The sequence below is a fragment of the Spinacia oleracea genome, chromosome 2 (assembly GCF_020520425.1).
Source record: "Spinacia oleracea cultivar Varoflay chromosome 2, BTI_SOV_V1, whole genome shotgun sequence".
Classification (NCBI taxonomy): Eukaryota; Viridiplantae; Streptophyta; class Magnoliopsida; order Caryophyllales; family Amaranthaceae; genus Spinacia; species Spinacia oleracea.
The window spans coordinates 106,653,309-106,675,518 of record NC_079488.1 but is presented as its reverse complement, the minus strand read 5'-3'; the positions used below and the strand labels follow the sequence as shown (position 1 = coordinate 106,675,518).

General features: G+C 36.1%; 4 protein-coding genes and 1 non-coding gene across 8 annotated transcripts; 1 reads left to right on the top strand and 4 right to left on the bottom strand.

Moving 5' to 3' along the window:
• Positions 1-170: 170 nt before the first annotated feature.
• TRNAK-CUU (transfer RNA lysine (anticodon CUU)) lies at positions 171-243 on the bottom strand. Its single transcript has one exon. It is a non-coding gene; the product is annotated as a tRNA-Lys (tRNA).
• Positions 244-1,546: 1,303 nt separating this feature from the next.
• On the top strand, positions 1,547-2,350 carry LOC110784937 (protein phosphatase 1 regulatory subunit INH3). Its single transcript, XM_021989378.2, has one exon. The coding sequence runs from the start codon at positions 1,808-1,810 to the stop codon at positions 2,144-2,146; it is 339 nt and encodes a 112-aa protein (XP_021845070.1). The 5' UTR covers positions 1,547-1,807; the 3' UTR covers positions 2,147-2,350.
• Positions 2,351-4,908: 2,558 nt separating this feature from the next.
• LOC110785965 (putative F-box protein At1g47790) lies at positions 4,909-7,975 on the bottom strand. 4 transcript variants are annotated; one of them, XM_021990483.2, is made up of 4 exons: positions 7,820-7,975; positions 7,235-7,353; positions 5,922-7,147; positions 4,909-5,177 (listed from the first exon to the last, which is right to left on the bottom strand). In XM_021990483.2, the coding sequence occupies exons 2-4, from the start codon at positions 7,346-7,348 to the stop codon at positions 5,174-5,176; spliced, it is 1,344 nt and encodes a 447-aa protein (XP_021846175.2). In that variant the 5' UTR covers positions 7,349-7,353; positions 7,820-7,975; the 3' UTR covers positions 4,909-5,173. The 4 variants fall into 4 exon arrangements, with proteins under 4 accessions (XP_021846175.2, XP_021846165.2, XP_056693670.1 ...); XM_021990473.2 differs by having other exon boundaries at positions 5,922-7,353; XM_056837692.1 differs by having other exon boundaries at positions 7,235-7,919.
• A 1,069-nt stretch (positions 7,976-9,044) lies between these two features.
• On the bottom strand, positions 9,045-11,598 carry LOC110785982 (F-box/kelch-repeat protein At2g43445). The gene is made up of 3 exons (XM_021990489.2): positions 11,484-11,598; positions 9,814-11,112; positions 9,045-9,330 (listed from the first exon to the last, which is right to left on the bottom strand). The coding sequence occupies exons 2-3, from the start codon at positions 11,106-11,108 to the stop codon at positions 9,327-9,329; spliced, it is 1,299 nt and encodes a 432-aa protein (XP_021846181.1). The 5' UTR covers positions 11,109-11,112; positions 11,484-11,598; the 3' UTR covers positions 9,045-9,326.
• A 901-nt stretch (positions 11,599-12,499) lies between these two features.
• Positions 12,500-19,907, bottom strand: LOC110785958 (thioredoxin domain-containing protein 9 homolog). The gene is made up of 4 exons (XM_021990465.2): positions 19,578-19,907; positions 19,210-19,485; positions 13,064-13,222; positions 12,500-12,994 (listed from the first exon to the last, which is right to left on the bottom strand). Exons 1-4 carry the CDS (start codon positions 19,593-19,595, stop codon positions 12,815-12,817), a joined length of 633 nt encoding a protein of 210 aa, XP_021846157.1. The 5' UTR covers positions 19,596-19,907; the 3' UTR covers positions 12,500-12,814.
• Between the last annotated feature and the right edge of the window lie 2,303 nt (positions 19,908-22,210).

The window sequence follows — 22,210 nt, the reverse complement described above, 5'->3', positions numbered from 1 at the left end:
ATTCGGATGTTTTTAATCGGATTCGGATTCGGACTTTTTTTTCTCGGATTCGGATCGGGTTTTTTCCTTCGAATCGGGTCGGACTCGGTTCGGATTCGGATGTGATTGCCATCCCTACTAATGAGTGAACAGAACAATAAAATCCGTTGAAAGTGCAAAAGAATAACAATCGCCCACCGTGGGGCTCGAACCCACGACCACAAGGTTAAGAGCCTTGCGCTCTACCAACTGAGCTAGACGGGCTTAGTGATTACTTGCACCAGCTTTCCTTACTCAAATTATTCTTTCACAAACAAACGTTGTATTTATTTATTTTGGCAACATTCGAAACAAATGTGCATATACCCTTCTGTAATTAACAATTGAGGATATAGGAGTAACTTAATATTCTATATTAGGTTAAAAAGGTCAGCTAAGGATTTCACATATTTATTGATCCTTTCGTCCCTTTTTGTTTGTCTCATACTTATTTTTAGAATGTAATTTTGAGATTGCTTCATACCTTAAACGACATTTTTTTTCCACTTGCTCTCTCTCCTCATAGGGTCATTTTATCAACTCATGTGCAAATTTGACGTGGGATCGGATGGCTGCACGATTCGACGAATAGTCAAATAATCAAATTGTCGAAAACTGGTGAAATGATTTCTACTAGTCGGGCCTCCGGTGCCCGATTGCTTAATAGAATATGTTTTCAGAAAGGAAAGGGGCCCACGAGTTCGTTTAGGCGAAAACTGAAGTTTAATTAATTTTTACTTTTGTTTTTAATTCCATTTCGTATTAGGATTTTGTGTTAACTATTTAAACACTTTTGTTTCGTCATTAGAAACAAACTATTCTTTTGATAATAAAATTTCTGATAGATTCCGTACTTTTTACATATTTATCTCTTGTAAATCTGTTCGTTCGTTTTAAAGATTAGCGCTTGTTTTTCTTTGGTAATTCCAACTGCGTCAAAATTTTACACCGAATTCTTATTAACTTAAATTTTGACTATGAGGCAAAAAAAAAAGGGATGGAAAGAGTAGATGTTATTTGAAGTAAGCATATGCCTTCTAAATTTACATGGTGACAGCTCTCAAGAGTCTATAACTTGTAGTAGGGGTAGAAATGATATGCATGTGAATTGTTCTGGTCTCGCATATCTTTGGTTGGTTAGGCCTGAATCATTAGCTACTTGTCGTGCAAAGTTTTAAAAAGGCGCTACAAGCACAATCTAAGTCATGTGCCCTTAGTCAGATTGGTGTTCGTTGAATAAATTATGGCTCAAACAAGGTTACATTACTATTTTTTTTATGTATGGACTAAAATGTTTTTGTGAGAAATTGGTACCCGACCCTAATCCCGAATGACTTGAATTTGACCATATTTGACCCATTTATCATATTTTGTAATTATATTAAGTTTTATATTATTTCTGATATTTTTTTGGCATAACAAAAATGACCGAAATCAAATCCGAACCTAATCCATTGACACGAATTGCATCCCTCCCTCTAGCTTCTAGGCATGCCTGCGTGCCCGCGTGGGTATGACCGTTTCCCCGGATGCGAGAATTATATCCGTATGACTTTCCCAATTGCAAAAGGAAGTTTCTCGTATGCTAATCATCTTCTATAAATAGGAAAGCTCATTTGTGTTGTATAATTTCCTTAATGGCGGATCATGTTATTGTAAAATTGTAACTGATAATCCAATTCAAAACCCTGAAATCAATTCAACCCTTTGTCAATCTCTCTCCTCAAACCCTAACAAAAAAAATCCCCAAATCAATTGAAATCAATTGTCCCGTTAATCCCACAAAACGATGAGTACCAGTAGAATGGCAACCCCTTCAATCACTCAAACCCAAACCCTAACCCTTGAAACCCCATCATCGAATCAACAACAACCGGAAACCCTAGTTCTTCGTCTGAATCGCAAGAAGAAGGTCTCCTGGAAAGAAGGCACTGTCAACAACGAATTTATGAACAAAAAGAGCTCCAAGAAATGCTGTATTTTTCACAAGGAGAAACCCTTCGATGAAGATAACAGTGATGACGAAGAGGATCATGTTGCTGATAAATCTAATGGTGATAAACACCATGACCATGACCATGGTTGTTGCTCAAATGAACCCGGTTCGAGCAGTAGCGTCGCTCATTGATTTTGTGCAAGCGATCTATTGTTCTTGTTGTCTTTGATCGTCAGGTATAGATTAGCATTTTTATGATGTGTTGCTTAAAAGCTTTGAATTTTGAATTTAATGAGAATTCAGGTGTTGCTATATTGTGTATATGATTAACATTGTTGGATGATTTAGGCTCTACATACATGTTCTGTGTTTTAATATAGTTTAGTTTGAGCTTAATTAATCCTCTGGTGATTGCTATTTCTTTATCCGAAGCACCTTATTAGTTGTTTATTTGTTTTATGATGAATGAAAAGATACACTGTGTACTTGTTTGAACTTTGGGTTTGATGTAGCGTTGTTCTGTATTGTAAATTATACTCCGTAGTTGGTTTATTAGAGTTCATGTTGTTTCTAGATAGATAGGTTTTATAATTTGAAGAAGTGCTAGTTAGTTTCAATCTTTTCAATTATAAAATGGTGCCTTCTGGGCCTCCCACCCCAATTGGTAGTACTCTATCTGTTAATCCCTCACTTTTAAGGTCGAATTCTGGGATGTTAGGAGGGCAAGGTGGTCTTATGCCTTCACAAGGGGGTTTTCCCTTTATAGTCTCACCCAGAAATCAGTTCATAAGGTGAACTTGCTGAGAAATGTCGCCAATGTTTCATCACTCCTTAACCAGTCTTTTGGGAATGGTGGTGCAAATTCCGGGATTTCTGGTGGCGGAAATGGTCCCAGAGTGGGGCTTGACGCAGGACTAGAGTCTGATCCCCTGTCTGGTATCGGCAATGGATTGGGGGCCGGGGTTTAACCCTTCCTCCTCTTACAGGGCTTGAACTAGTGAGCTTGAAATCCTATGCAATGCCTAGCCTGGTCTGTGAGGGCTTGAACTACTGTGGTTCTATGACGCTGTCTTTGCTAGTGGGATGTATATGACGGTGGGCATAAGAATTACGAATGCTTTTGTACAAATTGGTATTGGTGTTGTTGAGTCTAGACATTATTAGTTAATCAAAACAAGACTGGTGAGGTTTTGAACTACTATGCTGGTATCATATTGCCTTGGCTAGCTGATTGTATTGATAGCGGACATGAGAAGTAATGGGAAAATGTGTGGATGCTTTCTTGCAACTTGGCATAAAAGTTTCAGAGTGTAGAGAATAACTTATTAAGCCTTGGATATGATCTTGCCTTTTCTAGTGACTTCCATGTTATGGTTGACATGAAAAGTGATGGTTGATCGTTGTGTGGGGAAGTATGTGAATGTTTTCATGCAACTTGGAGTAATTTTTCTAGAGTCTAAACTATAGACAACATTAAACCAAAACAAAGATTGAGGCTTTTACGTTTTCTTCTTTGATTTTTGTCTTCTTCGTACTCTCGTTCACGTGTCTCTTCTCTAATTGCTTTTTTTCTTCAGTCTTTTAAGATTGGTTAATGTTTTAGATGCACCAGTTATTCACAAACTTTATTCAATCATCGAAACTTTCTGAAAACCAGTTCCTAGATGTTCAAATGTGAAATACTGATGTGAGACAGCTATTTGCATGCTGTTAATAGAATCTCTAAGTTCTGAATTTAAAATACAGCTTAGCATCTATCATGTTGACATCTGTGTAATCATAATATATTGAATTAATCACAGTAATGGTAGAAATCAAAGATCAGAGCTTTTAAAGTTAGTGATTTGCATTTGTATGAGTTACTCTGTATTGTATAATATATACAAGTTAATTTAGTGACCCAACTGACTTTTAGGATAATATACTTACCTTTATACGAGCCTTTCCGAGTTAATCTCAGTGATTGAAATTTTTTTCCAATCAAATGGCATTTTCGTAAATAATTGATGATTTTATTACGAAAATGCCATTAAATGTGGGTGACATGTCATCAAATATAGGCCACATGTACGATCATAATTGTATTTTCATAATACATCAAAACTATATAATATACAGTCAACAACTCGCAAAGTACAATAAACTTCTACTAATAATCAATCCACAACTATAAATATACAGTCAATTACTTACCAATAAACAATATTGCATTTTAGTAGTTCAATGTTCATAAGTTGTATACAATCAACACCGAGTAATATGCAGTAAATAACTACAAATATACTGTCAACACGTAACATTATACCACCTACAGTTTTCAAGCAAAATATTTACGAAAATGCCATTTGATTGGAAAAGTTTTCCAATCACTGAGATTAACTCGAAATTTCTCCCTTTATACAAGTTTCCAGTTAAGTTTCTTCCAAGAGCTTGCCAAGTCCTTTTTAGCATCTTTAGTAGCTCTGCCATCATATATCGTTTCTCGTCCACACCAAACTAAACCCTTCATCATACAACTATGGTTTGCACAACTCATTAAAGCCAATATCTTTTTGTTCCCCGTTCTCTACTTGGAACTCGAAAGAACTGTAGAGAAATAGAAATGTTCTTTCAACTCTTTCTGTATCTTCAAAATGATTATTTTCTTGTATTGGATGTTGATTATTCTGAACCATTTGGCTTCTAAATTTCTTTTGCTATCATATTCTAGTTGGATTGTCCATTTTCAATGGAGCTAAAAATTCATTTATTCGTTTGGCTGTGGGATGTAATGGACTAAATCAAAATGACTCTTAGAACCTCTTCGCTTCCTTTTCATGGAGTAGAGGATGGTCGTCCCGTTGTCGCTTTTGGCTCAATTGGAAACAACATCTCTGCAATTGCAGGGGTTAGGTTACTTACGTCCGACCTCCCCTTACTCCGTCTTTTGCGGGAGCCTTTTTGAGGCAATGGGGTAATAATAATGATGATGAAATGACCCAATTTAAGTATTGTATATTAAATTTACAAGTCAAGCTAATGAACAACTAAGAAGAAAAATATAACATGATATAAAACGACCATGGGTAGCAAACAAGGCAAAAACGCATCAATTCGTCATACTTCTACATTTTAACAGTCCCTGAATCCCTCTGGGTGAGCATGATCATAATTTATTAATACGCATATTCAGCTGTTATTCTTCAAGCCTTAAAAGGCGTGGCACAAAATTTCCCGAGTTTAACTGTAAAAGAAAATCATCAGTCAGAGATCCAAACATAGTTGTTTCTGCAATTACAAACAGGACAAAAGTACACACTGCAGAAACAGAAACAGAAGCAGGTAAGCTGTTAATACGGATAACACATACTCCCTCCGTCCCTTAATACTCGCACCGGTTTGACCGGTGCGGAGTTTAAGACATTTGAATTGACTTATTTTTTTAATGAGTGTTAGTTGATAGTGAGGTATTTTTTTAATATAGTTAATGGGAAATGTGTAAGAGGTGGGGAGTGGTGAGTGGGGGTGTGAATTTTTAAATGATTTTTTGTAGGGAATAGATGTGTAGGTGGGGTTAGTAAGTATGTGTGAAATAATATAATATTGGTATAAATTTCCATTTATAGAAGCGGTGCAAGTATTAAGGGACGCCCCGAAAAGGAAAGCGGTGCGAGTATTAAGGGACAGAGGGAGTACTTAGACAAGTTTTTTTCATGCTTTAGAGCTACTCTTACATAGCAGATTGATAGCTCTTCCTACTAACTTCCATCAAGTTTCAAACCTTCCATTCCAAAATACAACATCTTTTAAATGCACTCTAAAACTCCGATGAAATGTAGCAATTAAAAAAGATTGAACTTCACATATACGAAGTATAAAAAACTATGAGAATCTATTATATAGATTGATGAAAGTATAACTTTGTAGAAAAACTAACTCAGTACTAACATTTAGGAGCAAGAGTTTAGACTAGAAAGCATATATTTACCTCATAGGTTCAAGATGTTCCCAGGTAGCAAGGTTATTCGAGTGAGGCATGATATTCTCATGTCCCATAATCTTTCCACTATCCATTTTGATCTCTCTGATTTCTTCAACCTCAAAGTCATATACATACATTTTCTCTCTTCTCCTAAACACCATTTCTTTGCCATTTAAAGCAAAACAAGATAATGAAATTTCCTCATCATCCACATTACCATCCACATTACCATGCTCTGCATTATCCTCATTGTTCACATTACCATGCTCTGCATTATCCTCATTGTTCACATTACCATGCTCCTCATTATCCACATTATCGTTCTCCACAAAATCCACATAATCCGGACTAGCATTGATGCGAATAGTGTGATGTTTGACCCATTTTGTTGTTCCTTTGAATTCCTTCAAGATCCACACCTCTATATGGTTCTTATATAAACCAGTCACAAAGCTCAAAAAACCACCCATTTCGACTAGCCTATCATACTTACCCATAGTCTGTGGAAGGTCAGTGACAAAGAATTTTTCATCATCAACCCCCATAGATAATATGTAATCATAACCAACAGAACCAAGAACCCAGTGCAAACCCCCTTTTGTAGGAATAGGTGTGTGTCCAAAACTATGAAAAGTTGCTCCCACGGGCCCATCTACCGCTTTCCATGATCTTGTCTTCAAGCTCAAAATCTCACAACCAATAAACCCAGATTCATCCTTGAACAAATGCACCACTTTATAAACACCCTTTGAATGGCTAAACATAAGCCCATACGACTCATCGTAAAGCTTACCAGGAAGAGTGCCTACAGGAAACCCTATCAGTTTCCTAGTCATAGGATTCATCACTATTAACTTCCCTGGAATTGTTCGGCTGTCAACCATAAACTCACCCATGGAGTAATGTCTATACCTCCGAAGTTCTTCATTCATTGAAGTGATCAAAATCAATCCATTGCAAGAGGATACAACTGAGCCATAACAACTCATGTTAAGGTCAAGAAGTTTTCCATTGTCATCTTCAATCTCCAAGAAATAGATGAACTTACTTCGTGTTCTAGACCCAAAGCTACAAGGGAAGAAACTGAAGTTTTTGGATTGATTGAGTTGTGTTTCGGCATGGAAAGTGTTTGGTTTCTCATTATAGATTCCTCTGAGTAAGATTGGGGTTGTTTGAGCTTGTTTATTGTAAGACTCAACAAACTCAGCACAATGGATCAGCTTATACCATGCCTTGCAAACACAAGTAAATCTCAGAATAGATTTGATTGGGAGTAACAGAAAGATTTGAAAGATCAAATCATTTGGTAAAAATGATACCCAGGTAATTTGCATTTTGGCAGCTCTTTTGTGTACCATCTGTATTAAGCTCATCTTCCTTTTTTCGATCTCATTATGCTTTTCCTCAAACAAAGTATTTCTTTTCCTATTCATCTTTCCTGATTCAAGTGATCAAATTTCATGATCATGTAACAAATTTATCAGTGAAAGTGTGAAACAACAACTATTTTACTAATAAGTTTACAGAAATATTATGTAAGAGAAAAACAAATAACTCAACAAATTAGAAAAGCCCTTTGTTAAACCCATGTTATATTGGTTTAACCTAATTCACTATTCATAGCTATATACATTTACGAAGTACATACAATCAAAACCTAAAATTAGATGAATTAATCCAAAAGGGTTTCATATTTTCCGGTGATACAGTGAAACCCAAATGCAATTTGATATGAAATTATTAATTAATCCAAAAAAGTTGAGATCATGCAACTAATTTGATCAGCTTTTACAATTTTGAAGGGATAATATGATCAGTTAGAAAATACCCAAATAAAAAACACAGAAATCAAGGAACAGTTAAGAAAAATAGAATGAAAAAGCTCAAAGGAGAAGAAATTAAACCAAACAAGAGATGTTGAACGGAAGATGATGATGAAGAAGAACAGAGGGCCGCAGTCGCTGACTTGTTGCACTGCTTTTTGGAGTCTTTCACGAGCAAGATTTAATTTTGAGGGTTTAAATGTTACGGAGTATTCCGTACATACCTAGTTACGTATTAAGCGTCGTACAAAACATGTATACGATAGGTCTAATCTCCCCACCCCTTTTGTAATTTACTACTCCCTCTGTCCCTTAATACTCGCACCGTTTTGACTTTTTGCACTATTTACATGATTCACTTTGACCCTATTTTATTTCTAGCATATGAAAACAAATGTTAGTATATAATATATTGTTGACTTCATCTTTATATATATTTTCAAAGTATTAATATTTTTATAAATTTTTATAATATGTAGTTAAAGATATTGGTGGTCAAAGTTGTGCATCGACAAGCGTGTCTAGTCAAAACGGTGCAAGTATTAAGGGACGGAGGGAGTACTCCGTAATTTGTATTGCCTTTGTGACCCATTCACACAATCACACTAATAAAAAATAAAAATAAAATCGTTCAGTTTAGTTCAGATCAAATCAATACTTGCTAATTCAAGTCAACTTCACTTTTGGGCTGGATTTAGGTCTAAGGTTGGGCTCATTGGTTTGATTTCGCGTCATTTTTAGGTATGTTCATATCGGATTGTAAGTTTTAGATATCGCGGTTTTTTTGGTTCGGATTTAAGTTAGGCTCCGGTTTGATTGCATCATCATGTGTAAATCCGGTCATTTTAGATTTGCTCGGTTATTATTATCATTTACTCGTATTTATTATATTGTTGTTGCGATTGTTACTAGTCTTATACTATTACTATTGCTTAAAACGGGACAAGAGACCCAAGCAAAAAGAAGAAGTTTGGATCACTATTGGTCAATTATTGGGTTAAATCGGGTTTATTCAGTTCGGACTGCAATTGATCAAGTAAAGTCGGGTTGTTTTTAGTTGATGTTATTTTCAAGAGACACTTAGCATTTCGGGAATGGGTTAATATCGGGTCAAGTACTCAAGAACACAGCTATTGTTATCGGTTTCTGATTAAAGAACAAGTTGGGGCATAGTACAACAGCAAGAACACAGGTCGCTGTACATACATATCAGCAGAGATCATGTTAGCACAATTAGCATCATAGACAGAGTTAAAGATCACCCTTGAATACAATTTTAGATCACCAAAACCAGATTTAAACTCCATTACTAAATTAAAATACTCCATTAACTCGCTGCAATATCTTCCATATATACAAGAGAGTATATGTGGACATTGGACAGTATAACTATATTCAGGCCACATTACCGTCAGTCCGTCACAATCATCAAGCTAATCGAAAGTGTCAAATAATTATGATTAAACATGTTAAGGGGGTGAAAAATATGAACACGGTGATAATATTAATATTAATGTTTATATTCAGATGTTCTCGAGCAGCTTCAGGCCTTCAAGAGCTTCAACCTTCAAGGCATAATTCTCCGAGTTTAACTATACAAGAAAAGAAATAAACCAGTCAGTAATATTATTGTTTTCTGATTCTGCAGGGGGAAATATACAAGCAGCAGAAACATGTAAGCAGTTTATACAGAGCAGAAACATGTTCAAGCATTTGTGTTACGCAAGTTCTTTTAACGGTCTGAGCTTGTTATGCCCTTCTGGCTGCCAAGGATTCTATGGCCTAAAACAGATTTTAGATAACGAACTCATCCAAATTAGACAACATAAAGACATGACTACATAGTACGGCTCTGTTCTGTTCGACTTATTTCATTAAGTTCAGATAAGTTCAGTTAATGCTCTATGGTGCAATTAAGTTTGTCAATTGTCTATGGTGCAATTAAGAAAGATGAAAACTTCATGGAAGCACGAAAATGTACAAGATAAATTGAAGAAGACTAAAATTCACAGAAGCACAAAATTCTAGTACTAGAAAATTACAACATCTAAGAGATTGGCCTGAAAAGTTTTTACCTCATAGGTTCAAGAGGTTCCCAAGTAGCAAGGTTATTCGAGTGAGGCATGATATTATCATAGGTCTTAATCCTTCCATGGTCCATTTCAATCTCTCTGATTTCTTCAAGCTCAAAGTCGTATGAATAGAATCTCTCTCTTCTCCTAAACACCATTTCTTTGCCATTCAAACCAAAAGAAGGTAATGAGTACTCATCATTATCCACATAACCCAAAATAGCATCGATACGAATGGTGTGTTGTTTGACCCATTCTGTTCCTTCTATCCCTTTCAAGACCCACACCTCTATGTGGTCTTTGTCCAAACTGTTCACAAAGCTCAGAAAACCACCCATTTCAACTAGCCTATCATGTACACCCATAGTCTTTGGAAGGTTTATCGCGGAGAATTTTTCATCATCGGCCCCCATAGAAATTATATAATCAGTACCAGATGGGCCGGGAAACCAGTGCAAAGCTCCAAGTACTGATATGGGTGTTTGGCCTAATTTATGAAAAAGTGCTCCCACCGGCCCATCAACCGATTTCCATGATCTTGTCTTCAAGCTCAAAATCTCACAACCGATAAACCCTAATTTATCCTTGAACAAATGCACCACTTTATAAACACCCTTTGAATGACTAAAAACTAGCCCATACGACTCATCGTTATGTTTACTAGGAAGAGTGCCTAGAGGAAACCCTATCAATTTCCTAGTCATAGGATTCATCACAATTAGCCGTCCTGGTTTTTCTCGACTGTTGACCAATGGCAGCTCAGAGGAAGAATATATATGCCTCCTAAGTCCTTCATGCATAGAAATGATCAAAACCAATCCATTGCAAGTGGACACAACTGTGCCAGAACAGCTAATATTGAGGTCAATTAACTTAGCCTTCTCATTTTCAATCTCCAAGAAATGGATGAACTTGCTTCGTTTTAACCCCGAGCTACAAGGGAACAAGCAAAAGTTTTCGGACTGACTGAGTTGGGTTTCGACATGGAAAGTGTTCGGTCTGTCATTATCGACCCCTCGGAGTATGATTGGGGTAGTCTGAGCATGAGTATTGTAAGCCTCAACAAATTCAGCACAATGAATCAGCTTATACCATGCCTTACAAACAGAAGTAAACCTCAAAAGAGATTTAATGGGTAGTAAAAGAAAGACCTTAAACATCAAATCATTAGGTAAAAACGGCACCAATGATGTTTGCATTTTCGCAGCTCTTTCTTGTACCATCTTTAGAAAACTCAATTGCCTCCTTCTGATCCCATGATACCTTTCCTCAATCAAAGATTTTCTTTTGGTTCTCATTTTTCTTGATTTAAGTGGGAAAAAAAATTACAAATCAGAAAAACCCCTTTGAATTAAACCCTACATTATTCTTAACTAAAACATAAACGTGCAATTCCATTTTCCCACTCAAAATCCAAAATCCAAAAGGGGGTTTGCATAATTGCGTGATTCCGTGATACCCAGATGCAATTCCATCTGTTAATTCTAGTATTTACGATATAAATTACTGATTTTAGTTGTAAAAATATGTTAAGCACAACAATGATTAAGCAAATAATTTGATCAATTTAAAATAAACCTAAAGTACACAGTAAGCTCTGAATCAAAAGCTAAAAATACAGTAAAACAAATTAAAATTTGAGTGTAAGAAGGAGGAGGCGAGAAATTAGGTACCAGGCGAGAGAGATGATACAGAGGGGGCTGCGCCTGCCACTGCCCTGCTTTTTACTTTTTTTCTCACGCCATATTTTTGTGATTTTGACGCTTGATCTTATTTATCGCAATTATTCTATCTTTCACTGGTACGACGTTGAAGGCTTTCTTTTTTAAAAAAAAAGAACGAATAAAATAACCGGTGATATCGAGCGATTTCCTTCAATATTGCTTAAAGAATATGAAATTTCTAAATACGGTTAGCACAAAACCACCATCTCAAATGACGATTTTGTTTTAAAGCAAACCGCCATTTGAATTGGCGGTTCAATGATGTAAACTGCATCATACCTCACAACCTGTTGTTTCCAGTTTGCAGCCATAAAATGGTTGAAATCTAAGCCGCTAATTGAAATGGCAATTTAGTCAAGTCAACCGCTATTTGAGTTGGCGATTTAGTACCGATTGATAAAAAAAATATTATCCCGGTTTTGATGTAGACGTGGACGATAGGGTGGGAAATATCAAATATGTTATAAAATGGTGTATTTTGAAAATTTAACGCTCTTTAAGCAATATCGAAGAAAATCGCTCGACGATATTCATAAAACTATACTAAAAGGATTTTTTTAGTATTTACGCAAAAAATTATTGTTATTTATTGGACTATCTCCGGTATGTATTTATTTTAGAATTACTATCACTTTACGGGTTTTTTCATTTAAAAATAAAGATCTCTTTAATCCAGCTACCTCTTAAGCTCAAGTACCTCAAGTGAATCCAGAATCCAACTTCATCTAGTAAACATTTTACTGCTTATTAATATCATGGACTTTCAACAATTTGTAAAAACAACTTTGAAGAACAACAAAGAACTTATGCATCTGACATGATTGTAATCAGGGGAAAGTTTGCCGAAAGTCCTGCCGTAAATCATTTCTTTGCCGACCTTGAAGAATTGGGATACTTGGAAGAATTACTAGAGGGGTTAATCTATGCTTTGGCCATGCTTAGGTACCTTACAAATTGATACGATGTGAAAAAGAACATTGAACTCACCAGAAACACTCAAAGAGCAATACTAATACATAGCCAATAAACATTACAGAGTAGTAACATGTGGGCTACTAATTTGACTAAAAGTAATATTATACAGGCTGAACTCAAATTCATTCGATTGATCATAGTACAATCCAAATGTACTACACCCTAAAAATGGTACCTCTTTCTTTCTCTTTCACCCTCCACATAGCTCTGTTTTTGCCCCCTCTCCTTCCCTGCATTCACTATCAAGTACAAAAAGATTATAACATCATGAAAGAAAGGCGAAGTGACCTACAGCTCAGACAACTCTAATCTGAATCTGACGAATCATGGGTTTCACTTTGTCGCACACTTCTGGTATGTCCCTGAGTTCTTGAGGGTTTTACTGATGATTCACCGTCAAAGATGATAGCCTGATACTTAGCTAATCTCTCCTCTAGTTCCTCTGTGCTAAAATCATCACGGCCACCAAGCTCATCAAAACCGACCTAAAATTGACAAAAGTTACTATTTTGATAGATTGTTGTGCACAAGGATAGCAGGTTTAGATAACATACCATATAATTTTCAACTTTGGCATTCTTTATAACTGCAAGGGTAGGAAGGACGACAATCTTCAGCTTTTCAGCTAAGAATGGACTTTTCTCAGCCTGAATTTTTACAAATCGTGTCTCAATATGTTGCTTTGCCAAAACGCTTAAGTGCTTGTCCATTACCTACACAAGACAGAGAGACACAATCAGTGATGTAATATTGTTATCTCACATTTCAATGCTACTCAAATATTCTGACCCAGATAAGATAAACTACTTTACAGTATCTGCTGGCAAGTGGCAATTCATAACATCCTCAAATGAAACACTTCTTCCAAACGCACTTCATAGCCCATATTATCTTGCTTCTTTAACTACATTAGTCCTATATGCATCATAAACATAAATCTCTAGAACCTCTTTCCCTCAATTCATACAAGTTATAAGACTTAGAAGTAGAGATTACAATGTATAACTCATGAAGGCACAATGAACACTAAGAGCATGTATATTGGTGAGAGCTCTCCAACTAACTCTCCACTCTCTCTCTACAAGACACTCTCAAGAACCCTTTCCAAAAAACACCCAGCATTGGTGGCTTCTTCAAAAGAGCTCTTCAATCTCTTTTTTACTATTGGTGGTCCCATATTACATTTTTTATTTATTCAATTGTCGTAATTAATTGTCTTTCACAAACAAGTGACTCTCCACTTGTCAACAAAAATCAATTCTTGGATGTGTCTTGGCCAACCAAGGTAGCTCTCTGCCTCTCCATGAAGAGCTACTCAAGAGCCTCTCAATAGCCCCAATGTTGGCCAATAGATACTTCTCGTCTATGAAGCACGGGTACGTTGCCCGGGTGCCGAATCCCGTACCGGGTACGGGTACGGTACGGGTACGGTACGGGTACGCCCCCAAATACGTCCCCGGGCCGAATCTAAATAGTGGGTTACGCGGGTAGGAAATGGGTACGGTTGGATTCGTTTTTGGGGACGGGTGGGTACGTATTCGGGCTTGAAATCACGTACCCGGAGTATTATGTTAGCCCAAATTCATAAATTAGGGTTTATTTTTCAAAATCCCCAAATTGAGGCAAATTCTCTCTCACCTGGACCGTTGGCGACTTGGGGTAGCGGGTGTTCGTCGCCGCCGGCCGTTTCTCCTTGCCGGTCGTTCTCCTTGCCGGCCTTCTTCTTAAGTTCTCGGATCCTTCGAGGCTTCGACTTGCCGGTTCGGTGGATTGCCGTGGTCGGTGGATTGAAGGAGGAGAGAGAAAAGAAGAAAAGAAGGTGGTCGGTGGTCGGTGATCGGTGGACTGAAGGAGGAGAGAGAGAAAAGAAGGTGGTCGCTGCTGGTCGGTGGATTGAAGGAGGAGAGAGAAAAGAAGGTGAGTGAAATAGGGTGCGTCAAAAAGTGCACTGGTATCTTTAGTACATCCAAAATATTGAAGGAGTAGTGAATTAAAGAAAGTGGTCAAAAGGTCCACTCTTCTTATTTATTATTATTATTTAAACAATTTTAAATACTTTGTAGCTTTTAGTTTTTTTTATTTATTGGGGGCCACCACCCATCTCAGTAGAAACTTTATACTGAGTTACAATGTACTTCGTAATTTTTATCATTAGTTACTAGTAATATATATATATATATATATATATATATATATATATATATATTTTATTTTTTATTTTTTGCCGAATCCATGCCGTACCCGTTTTTAGAAATTTTGGTTTTGCCGTTTTCCGTCCCCGTATCCGTACCCGTTACCGTATCCGTATCGGTGCTACCTAGCTTCTCGTTGGAGAGCTATTTGGAGAGCCACTCCAAAAGCTATGTACATGCTCTAAGTGATGTTTGAAAGTGTAAAGCCATTGGAATAAGTTAGACTCCCTCAAACAATAGTAATCTTCATTGTCATGTATGGGATGTATTGATGTACCTCTTACTCACAAGTACAATAACATGGGTATAAATCAGAAAAATTATTTTAGCATTGACTGCTCTGTTTCAGTCCATTCAAAATTCACCTATAAAAACATTATATGAGCTTTTCCCATATACCTGACGGACAACTTGAGTCAGGCTAAAAGTAGCCCTTGGAGGAAATCTAACTCCCTAAAGAGCCTAGACAAATCATAAGCAGGTCTTCCATGCAATTTAGCTTTAAATAAATTTCACTAGTACAACTAACTAAGAGATGACCCAAAATTCTCAGCCATTGACCCAAGGTTTGGGACAACCACTTTGAACTATTTTGGTTTCATTCCCTCCAAAAATCACCATAAAACAAACAAAATACAGGCTATACCATGTCTAACCACTACCATTACCCAACCTTGTAGCTACACTACCAACCCTAACAACAGAAACATGCAGAAACTCTCATCAAGTCCTAATCTCTAAAATCCCCCAACTGTAGAAAGTTAGAAACCATCAGATATTGCAACTCTTAAAGTCTCAAAGTTCTTTCCACACTCTGCCAACCACTTTAAAAACCGTGCTCCGTATTCACATGCCTCTCTCTATATCTTTATATCTTGAGATTGGCAGGGGAAAGAGGAAATGATTCCAACTGAGATGAGAGACTAGAAGTCCTGAGGAGATGACTTGTTCAGAAATCATCCCATATAATAATAAGAATGTCATTTTTGTTATGAGGCTTCCAAATTCTCAATGGAGCATTTATGTGCATTCCCTCCAAAACACTCTCCCACCACTTTTATCCCCTTCAAATTTTAATTTTAAAAACTCTACCTCCCAAAAAAAACTACGAGCTAGAAACAAGTTTAACTGATCCAAAGTCCCAAACTCCCCATAACTTCCCCTTGATCTCTTTAGAAACAAGGAAAGGACTCTTATCACCCCCATCTCGGTTGGCCCATACCTAGCAGTTGACATGAAGGTGTTCTAACTCCTTAGAGGTTCCTTCTCCTTACTACTCGGTTTTATCTAATTTTAGGTCCCGCTCTTTTTCAATTGTTTTGCTTTATAATCTTTTGCCTGCTATTCTTGAAGACAAATGCATTTTATTAGCATCATCAGTGGTTTTTCTTAAGTTTGATCGTTGCATAATTTTTGTTTTACACTTGCAGTTTTAGAATTCTATTAAATCAAATCGTATAAGGCGACGAAGACTTCGTTATTTGTTAATAGTGGTGTAGCAACTGAAAATGGAGGTACGAAATGAAGTGGTATGAGTCTATGATTGCATTAATTGGATAGTTGCTTGTTTTGTTCATTGAGTTTATGTAAATTTTTGTTCTGAAACATTTATGACCGTTCCAATTCAATTTTGGTCAATATCTTACACATTTGGAACTTTTTGCAAATTTACTTATGCCCCTGATTTATGTTTAGGTTAGGTTTTCGAAGGTGTACACATGGGAGGGGAGGCTTTGGCACCACCCTCTTCATATATACTACGATGCCCACTCAAAGAGTCGAAGGCCGTTTTAGGATTTAGAGATCGTCGTCTTCGCTAACTACCACACACCATGGGATATCTATGGTTAGCTCTATCTGGCTACCTTAATAAATCATACATATTATTCTGCTTCAAGTGTTTTTTCATTGTTTGGACTTCCAATTTACTGGCTGCAATATTGTAAATGCTAATTGGTACATGCTGTCATCACTGTCATGACAATTTAACAATTTATCATTAATTTTAAAGCTACTAGATAACATAGTATTGAGTCTATACTGATAGTAGCTTCATTATAGCTATACCTGGTCAATCAATGAACAATTGATTCTTTGATAAATTTTCAATAATATTAAAGATAAATTATTTGTTATTTTTTTATAAGGATGTTTATTTGGGAATTGTTAAGAACTTAAGACTAATGATGCACATGTGTATTAGTTAACACTAATTAAGGTATTCATATAAGCTTTCATGTACTCCGTTTAGTTCCTTATGTAAGTACATACATGTAAAGATGTTGTTCTTATGGTGCTCTAATATTTATGCAATTGGTGTAATTTGATGTTAGTAACTCCGTATTTTTCATTTCAAGTAATGAATGGGTTATGCGAGGCCCATTTAATACATGGTTACATACTTATAACAATAAGTTTTATCAGGGTATTGAGGTATTCATTCTACTTTTAAGTCGTCTAGGTGTAATGTTATACCATCTCACATTCTCAAATTTACACGCTTTTCACATGATTGAGTGAGCTTTTACTTCATGTGAGATAGTGTGATTCTATGATCAACTTAGGGTGAAAATTGAACGTTAAATTAGATATATACTTGGAAGTCAAAGAAGGTATGGAAATTCGATTTTCCAGCCATTAGAGTTTGCTTTAGGTACATTAATTGTAATGGTGGTTTGTAATTGAGCTTTTTCTTATCTTTCTGTTTTACATTACTTAATGGCCAATATCAATTCTTATACAACACTCATATTTATATACCCGATAAGACAGGTAAGTACTAAAAAAACACTTAACATGGTTGCGGAGTACATTGTTTGAAAGGTAATAACATCAAGGCCAGCAAAGATAGTAGTAAAATGTGATTTATTATAATTATAATTAAATTAGTACTCTGTACTTCTTACTCCATAACATTTTATATTCCGTGCTTATTCACGGGCATACACTAGTTTAAATTAAAAGAAAAAGAAAAACCAATCAGTCCAGCCAGGCATCCACACAAATACGGCAATAAGGGACAACAACCTTGCCAGAACCAGAAAGACCTTAGGATAGTACCATAGTAGACAACTAGACACAGACTCACAACTCAGAGAGTTGAGATAATATTAATCATATCTAAAGAATCTAATTAAGTACCTCCATCAATTCAAACTCTAGATTGCCTCTTGACAGTCAAAGAACTTCAACTTCACTTATACAGAACACAAAATAGAAATCTTTCTAGAAAATAATAAAGGAAGTAATGGCTGTAACATAAGCAAAGGGGTGAATAAACTCCCCGGCCAATATCTAAGGAAAAATTTCCGATAGACTTTCACCTACATGATTCTGAATAAGTACTTGTAAACCAAGATCAAAAGAATACTCTTATTACCCTTTACGGGATATATAAATTAATAATCCCCACTCAAATGCTCAGTTTTCTTCCCAGCTTAATTCCCAAGCAAGGGAGTAAGTGAGTAACCACTGCTCTGCTTCCTTCTGTCTCCAAATAGTGAGTGAATCAATATAACCTTCTTAGTCAAACTTGACCATCTATAAAACTCCAATGTTTTCCCCCCACTCTTGAGTATTCAATTAAGACCATATAAATGAAGGACTGACCATAATCTGTTTTCCTTCTATACTCTTCACTTGTTAGGCTAAGCAATATAAAACCAAAAAATGAGCTAATCAAGCACCAACCCTGATCTATTTTCTTCTTCCATGACATCCTAAATCCCAAAAAGTTGGAGATTTTTTAATTCAATTTGATCAAAGATGTATCAACTTGTTTTTATTCTACACTCTTTTAACTTATTAGGGCATGCTTGGATTGAGGGTAATGTATTAAAGGGGTAATAAAAGTCAAACTAAGGTAATAGAAGGTGATGATGAGGGGAAGAAGTGGTGGCAAAGGGAACAAGCTAGTGTTGGCAAGAAGAAAATAAAAGGGAAGGGGGAACAAATACCCTCATCATAGGGGGAATAGTTACCCACCATCCCACTAGGGTGATTATTACCCTCATTTGGGGTAATTACTTCCACCCTTCCTCCCTTCTCCTCACAACACCACCACTACCACAACTTCTCATCACAATACCACCACACCACCCTCCTTGCAACCACCTCAATTCACCTTCATTGTCCTTTTATTATGGTGGTTTGACTTTTATTACCCCATAATTCATTACACCCAATCCAAGCGTGCCCTTAGGCTTAATGAAGAGAACATAACGAGTTAATCAGCAAAAAAAGGGCAAATGTTCATTTCAACTTTATCAAAAGGTTGCAAAACTTTCCCCACTATATGATGGTCTCATGAACCCCAAAAACATCCAAAGATTTTCATGTAAAAGTGCAAAACGCATCCTTCAATATAGAATTCACTTATTTCCTCCTCCCATTTGAGCTAAAAAATTCCCAGTGCTCCGAAAATAAATCAAAATAAAACACAATTCCAGTAACAATAGCAAATTTCCAAAAAAAAAATGAAAAATCGAGAGAAATCAAAAGATATTTACCTTACAAGGCCAATTTTCGCGATAGAAATGGCAAACTACGCGATCACTAGCTTTAACAACAGAGAAGAATTCCTTTTCAGAAGGAATCTCGGAATAATCGCCATGGCCGAGGGAGATCCAACGGCTACGCTTCTCCGCCATTTTCTTCATTTGCTTAATCCTCTTCTCTCTCAACACTTCTATATCGTCGCTTTCTAGGCGATCTAGGGCTGCGATTTCATCGTCGATCTTATCCTCCATTGCTTTCGCAACTGTTAAAACTTGATTCTCTAAAATCTGCAGAAATTCGATCCAATTGATTTGTGAGAATGAAAATTCATTAACATAGATTCATAGATTAGAGAGGGAAATGGGTGAATTTGACTAACCTGTTGAACATTTTCCATTTTTGAAATCGATTTGTCGGAACAATTGCGAACACCGCCGGCGATGGTGGAAGTGCGGCTTTTATTTCAGGATTCGATTCAAGATTGCTACCTGATTGTGACACAAATTCGAAGAAATAAAAGAGAAGGGAGTGAGATTGCAGCCTTATTGCACTTCACTAAGCTAAGATGAGAGTTGGAGAGTAGACGAAATGAAGTTTACAGACAAAATTAGGGTTTGGAATAGGAAAGACGAAGAGGAGGGAAGATTGAAATGCTTTGGGCGCGGTTTAATTTTGTTGGGGATCAAGGGGGGCGAGTGGGCGACTGGTATGAAACGCCTTATAAAAACGAAACAGACTAATGAAATCATTTCATGCAGTAAAGATAAAACAATCAACGGGTAAAAGTACCAACATAGAGTTGGCTCAAGTGGTAAGCAGCTTGATGCCGCTTAAGGGAGGTCTCGGGTTCGAGCCTCGCCGTATGCAGAAACTCTTGTTGGGAGACTCACCCACCGGATGTAGTCGGAGCTAAGCTCTGGTGACCCGGGTCGAATCCGGATGTAGTCGGAGCTAAGCTCTGTTTGAGATCAGAGATGACTTTATTATGATCTGTTTTGTGAGAATCATGTCGTCTAAATACACTGCTGCCAAGGTTATGTCAGAACCAGATCTCTTGATGAAAAGAGAGACTTCTCAAAAGCTTATTGTCGTCATATTTGACCCGTTTTGTTGTGGTGAGATTATGTACACTATCCTTGTTAGATTATTGTTATAAAATTTAAACCTAATGCGTAGCTGAATACTAATATTTTCAACAACAAATCAAAGTGGCTGTATATTTTTTTTCAAAATACGGAGTAACAAACAAGTATAATATAGATTTTTTTTTTTAAAAGGTAATAATTGGTTGGATAATATCTTCTTGAGAAGAAAAAAAGTTGTGAAATACTGCAAATACGAAATGGAGGTCTATTGTCGATCAAAATGTCAAAAAAAAGATAGAAATGTGTAAATAAATTAAATAACGAAATTTTAATTTTAATTAGGAAACAAATGCCATACTCCGTAATTATTAATTAATATAAATGAAGATTTAGGAGGTCTTTAATTAATGTAAAGATTTTTTGTGAGAAAAAACTTTTTAAAGTCAAAATATTGTGATAAAGAACCTTAAAAAAAAAGTTGTGAGATAGGACCTAAAATCAATTGTTGTGATTGAGACCTTCACCCATTTTCCGGTGATTGACTCAATTTTCCCGGCAATGACCCGCGCGTGCAGGTCACTTGCCTAGTAAAAAATATGGAGTAATTTTTTTTCCTTTCAGATTTCCCTCAAATTTCCCCCCTAACTAATTAATTAATCCTAAAAAAAACTTTGCACTCTCTCTCCTCGTTGCTTTGTTCACTTCACCTTCTTCGTCAAGCTTCATCAATTCGTGGACGATTGCTTATAAAAAGTCGTTGCTTCCTCGAGGAGAGAGAGGGCAGAGTTTCTATTGAGAGATAATTAGGTAGAGGGGGGAATTGGAGGGAATATGAAAGAAATAAAATAAAATTTATTAGGCACGTGACCCGCACGCGTGGGTCAACGCCGAAAAAATTGAGTCAATTACCGAAAAATGGGTGAAGGTCTCAATTCACAACAAAAATTTGATTTTAGGTCATATCTCACAACTTTTTTTTAAAAAAAAAAAAAATCATTTCTCACAATTTTTTGATTTTGAAAAGTCCTTTTCTTAATATTATGTAAACATTATTTTTACTTTAAAAAGTAACAGCATCAATTTTTACCACCCTCTTTAAATTAAGTTATAATTATTATAGTACAAGAATATTAAGAAATATTTGAAATTGTTGCGAGGATGTAATTTCTAGAAAACAGAAGTAAGTAAATATACTACCAATTCGTACATCGTAAGTTCCTCTAAACCTAAGTCCATGATGCACCACCACCTTGTACATCATCAAATGATATACTTACATTTTGTTGAAAAATTCTATTATTATCTCCAATGTGTACGGACAAACAAAACAAAAATTCGTCCATGTATCTACATAGAAAACATGAGTGCTTATATGTATACCAGAATATGATAATATATTACTCCGTAACATTCAATTGATGATGTTATATGCTCACATTAACCAACTCATATTTCTGTCTTTTTTACTTCATATTTTAGTTTTACTTTGATGCCATTCTCCTTTTATAACCGATTTCCGACTAAAATACTAGAAGGCAAAATTTTCCAAAAAATGCCCCCTTTTTGTAAAATTCTCAATCTACGATCCACATCGGCACAAGTTTGTAAAGGTATGTTTTTCTCTGGTTCACCAACAATCGTAAATAAATGAACTGTCTATTTTACCTTGAGCAAAACTGTCAACTCAATTGACGATGGAGATTCATACAAATGATTTGTAAAGTAAAAAAAAGTAAAGTTTAGGTGAAATGTTAAAAATAGCGGCTCTAGTATGTTTCTAGTTACATGTGATATTCTATCTTCGACAGGTTCGATCATCATTATTTTGGTTAGATTACCTACACTTTTTATTCGGGTTTTAAAAATATTTAGAAAAGGTCAACTCTAACCCTATTATTTTGATTTGATTAACCTCATTTTTTATTGG